Source organism: Pagrus major, chromosome 5, assembly GCF_040436345.1.
Source record: "Pagrus major chromosome 5, Pma_NU_1.0".
Taxonomy (NCBI): Eukaryota; Metazoa; Chordata; class Actinopteri; order Spariformes; family Sparidae; genus Pagrus; species Pagrus major.
This window is the reverse complement of record NC_133219.1, coordinates 33,183,588-33,187,194: the sequence shown is the minus strand read 5'-3', so window position 1 is coordinate 33,187,194 and position 3,607 is coordinate 33,183,588. Positions and strand designations below refer to the sequence as shown.

Below are 3,607 nucleotides of genomic sequence, written 5' to 3'. Positions count from 1 at the left end.
AGAGATCAGCTGACTGCAATGAGTTAAAGTTAAAATGTCACAGCCTGGAGAGCTTCATCCCTCATTCAGCAAAACTCTCCTCTGCTGCTAGACAACTCCCTCTTTTTCCTAATAAGCCCGAACAACTGACTACTACTAAGAAAAAAAAAATCAGGGAGGGCCAGAGTCTTCAAGGCCCACAATCAGCTGAGCCTCCGGCCAAAAATAGACCTTTGACTGATGGCAGAGGGGAATTGTGTCGGGACCGGCCTGCAACCGGACACTGCCTGTGTCTGTGCTGCGCACACTGACGGTATGAAGGCATGAGCAGCGGCTGTAGTTCCTCTTATAGAGGTTTATAAGAGGGGGGTGACAGCAGAACTTCATTCAGTGATAGTAAAGTTTCTTCTTTTACTGTTGTACCATATTTGTTTCAGGATCTTCTCTACCAGATCTAATTTTCTTCTGCAGTTTTTCAGCATATTTATACTCAAGCTTTTAAATATGTGCCACTGCAATTATTATCTCGTCAGGAAGGTCTTCACATGAACGTCGGGATCTGTCCGAATCAAGGTCTGCTCCAATATTTTGGTAAACAGTGCGACCTTGAGGCCAGGAGACAGAACTGATCTCTCTTCTGCAATTAAAAGAAAAAGCCTGTGATTTTTAATCCCACTACAAAACGAATTTAAATAATCTAAATGAACAGCAGAGGTGGCAAAAGTACACATTATGTAGCCTCCTCGAGTAGAAGTATAAGTGCTGATTCAACTTTTTTACTCGAGTAAAAGGGAGAAAGTACAGGCTCTGAAATGTACTCTAAAAGTAAGAAGTATCCCTCTGAAGGACATTTCTATGGGTCATTTATGTACAAAGCTACTGAATCTCACGTCATATTAATATAATTCAAAAATGTAGAGTGAGTTGGATTTGTCCGAGCTGTTCGTGAACGCACCAGAGACAGGCGACTGTTGAATTTCACACTCAGGACGTCAAATGTCGACATTTTGTGTTGGTGAAACGTCGTAAATCATCGATAATTCCCCTCAAATGCGTCCAAACCAAAGTGAAAAGGCTGTTTTAAACATGTGAGGAGTAGAAAGTGCAGATGTGTGTGTTAAAATGTAAGTAAAAGTAAAAACTTTGTTACTCTGATGAAAAGATATTTGTAGGTCTTCTTATTTAAAATTTTGTCTTGTAATGAATATCAAATTAATTGGTAAGGATAATAATACAATACTATGACAAGGAAGTAAAAATGCGTAAGTAAAAATCAATAAAACTGTCTCATTTATCATATTACTTTAAGTTTAGAGTTGGTATCATCCTTATCCAATATACATCTGCTGTTTGCACATTAAAGTCTGTTTTTTTAACGACAGTACAAGTGAGTTTATGCCCATATTTGACTAGGAGGAAAGAGGCTTATTATTAATTGAAGTTTGATTATAAAGGTGAGATATTAAACTTTTCTAACTCTGATTTTTGTTTAAACTGCAGAAGCATCATCACAAGATAGAAAAAGGAGCTCAAAAATCAGGCGTACACTCAGAAGATGAAACTGCTCTAAAAGAACAAATGAAGAGATTCAGACATCAGACCCCACAGATATTTTTCCAGACATTTATTTTAGCACGTTAATTAAAAACAAAAACACATCCACCAACGAGTCTCCACCGCAGCAACTTCCACAAATATATATTATTCCACTCATCTTATTTACACTCTCTTCTTTTTAAGACAGAACTCTGAATGTCAACGCACATAAATATCATGCAATTAAAACATTTCTGTAAGAAATGGGCTACACCAACGTGTGTCTTCACATCGAACATGACACTAAAGTTTCTTCAGTGAGGGTAAGACAGTCTGAGATGCTCGTTTATTAAAGGAGCGGTGCTCAGCAGGGCAGGAGGGCAGAAGGGAGTCCTGGGAGCCTGCAGGAGCGTCGGAACCAAACAGGCAGCGGGGCCCGACATGAGGTGACCGTACCCGAGAGCGCTGTGGCGGCTCTGCTGATGGTTTGGGTTCTGTGGGGTGATGGGAGAAGGTTTGCTCATGATGCTGTCAATGCTGAACGAGCACTTTGCCTGCGCACCCGGCTTTGGCTCAGCGTGCTCTCTGAAGTCTTTAGGCCCACTGCACTTCCCGTGACTGCTCAGAGTTTGTGGCAGGAGGTGATAGGAAGAGGGAGGCATCATGATGCCCTCCTGCAGGGGCATGTACCGGATAGGAGCAGCGGGCGGGGGGCTCACCTGGCCCTGGACGCAGTATGGTTGCCCGTACGGCCGGTAGCAGTTCAAGTTAGAATAAAACATAAGTCCGTCTTTGGCGAGCTCCGGGTGGTTTCTCTTGAAGCGCTTCCTTCGTCGGAGGAAGCTGCCGTTGTCGAACATGTCCTCAGAGGCAGGGTCCAGGGACCAGTAGTTACCTTTGCCCGGGTTCCCAGGCTCCCTCGGGATCTTAATGAAACAGTCGTTGAGGGAGAGGTTGTGCCTGATGGAGTTCTGCCAAGCGGGGAACTTGTCTCTGTAGTAGGGGAACTTGTTGCTGATGAAGTCACAGATGCCACTCAGCGTCAGCTTCTTCAGCGGGCTCTGCAGGATGGCCATGGTGATGAGGGCGATGTAGGAGTAGGGAGGCTTCACCGAGCTGCTCTGGACTTTCCTGGACGGCGTTGCGTCTGCGCAGAAGCTGTTCTCACTTTCCCCCGAGGAGTCCGGCTCTGAAGAGTCAAACTCAGCGCCGGATTCTGCCGAGGAGCCGTGGTCCGACGAGCACTCATTTCGATACAAACGCCCGTGTGTCGGCTCATCCTCGCCCACTATGTCAATCTCATGCTCGTCTAGAGGCAAGGCAGCGTGCTGCGAAGCTTCAAATTCACTGGAGAGAGTCATAGTCACACGCTGGATGTTCAAAAACGCGTAAAAACTCAACTGTGCCAAAGAGACATTAATGGTTCGCCGTGCGTAAAAACCCAAAGGCCCCGATTCAAGCGTAAAATCGCATCTAGCCGCGGGTTCTTCGTAAACCTTGTTTGCTCTTGAAATGAAAGCAGGGGCTTTATATGCTGGAAGGCTGCTACCCTGAAGGCCAGTCCCATTAACCCTGTGGACCTATCAGAGTGGCCCCTCACCGCGGGGAGCCAGAGAAGGCAAGCACACAGGTGGGGGGGTTTTGGGGAGTCCTGAAGTGCGCACGGCCTATTCATGCAAATACAGCCGAATTTATAGGTTTAGGTTTATAATTTGCTGCATTTTGGAAATATGGCAAAGTTTTCATTTTAATTGTCAGAGGTTTGAGTGAGCAACAACATGAAATTGCATCAAATAAAACAAAATCTTCAAAATAATGAAGATAAACTGAAAACGTTGGTTCAAAGCTGATACATCTGCAGTAAGACATTCACTGATGAACACTAAACACGATCAAAAACACTAATGTGATATTTTACCTGATCACTTTTTTGATCCCCTGCAGCACTAAACACATTCACAATGTTCAGTGTGCAGTGAACCCTGTATGCGCATGTATGTGAGGCTGGTGTTGGCACTGCCCTGGGTCTTACATGTGTGCGTGCTACCAAAATAAATCTTTAAAGATTAAAGTTTTGACTCATCTGACATTA

At 44.5% G+C, this 3,607-nt stretch overlaps 1 protein-coding gene across 1 annotated transcript; it reads right to left on the bottom strand.

Moving 5' to 3' along the window:
• Window positions 1-1,829: 1,829 nt before the first annotated feature.
• foxd5 (forkhead box D5) lies at window positions 1,830-2,876 on the bottom strand. The gene has a single exon (XM_073465774.1). The coding sequence runs from the start codon at window positions 2,874-2,876 to the stop codon at window positions 1,830-1,832; it is 1,047 nt and encodes a 348-aa protein (XP_073321875.1).
• Between the last annotated feature and the right edge of the window lie 731 nt (window positions 2,877-3,607).

Coding starts and splice junctions, on each gene's coding strand:
- foxd5 (XM_073465774.1), bottom strand. CDS start 2,876: ATGACTCTCTCCAGTGAATTTGAAGCTTCGCAGCACGCTGCCTTGCCT.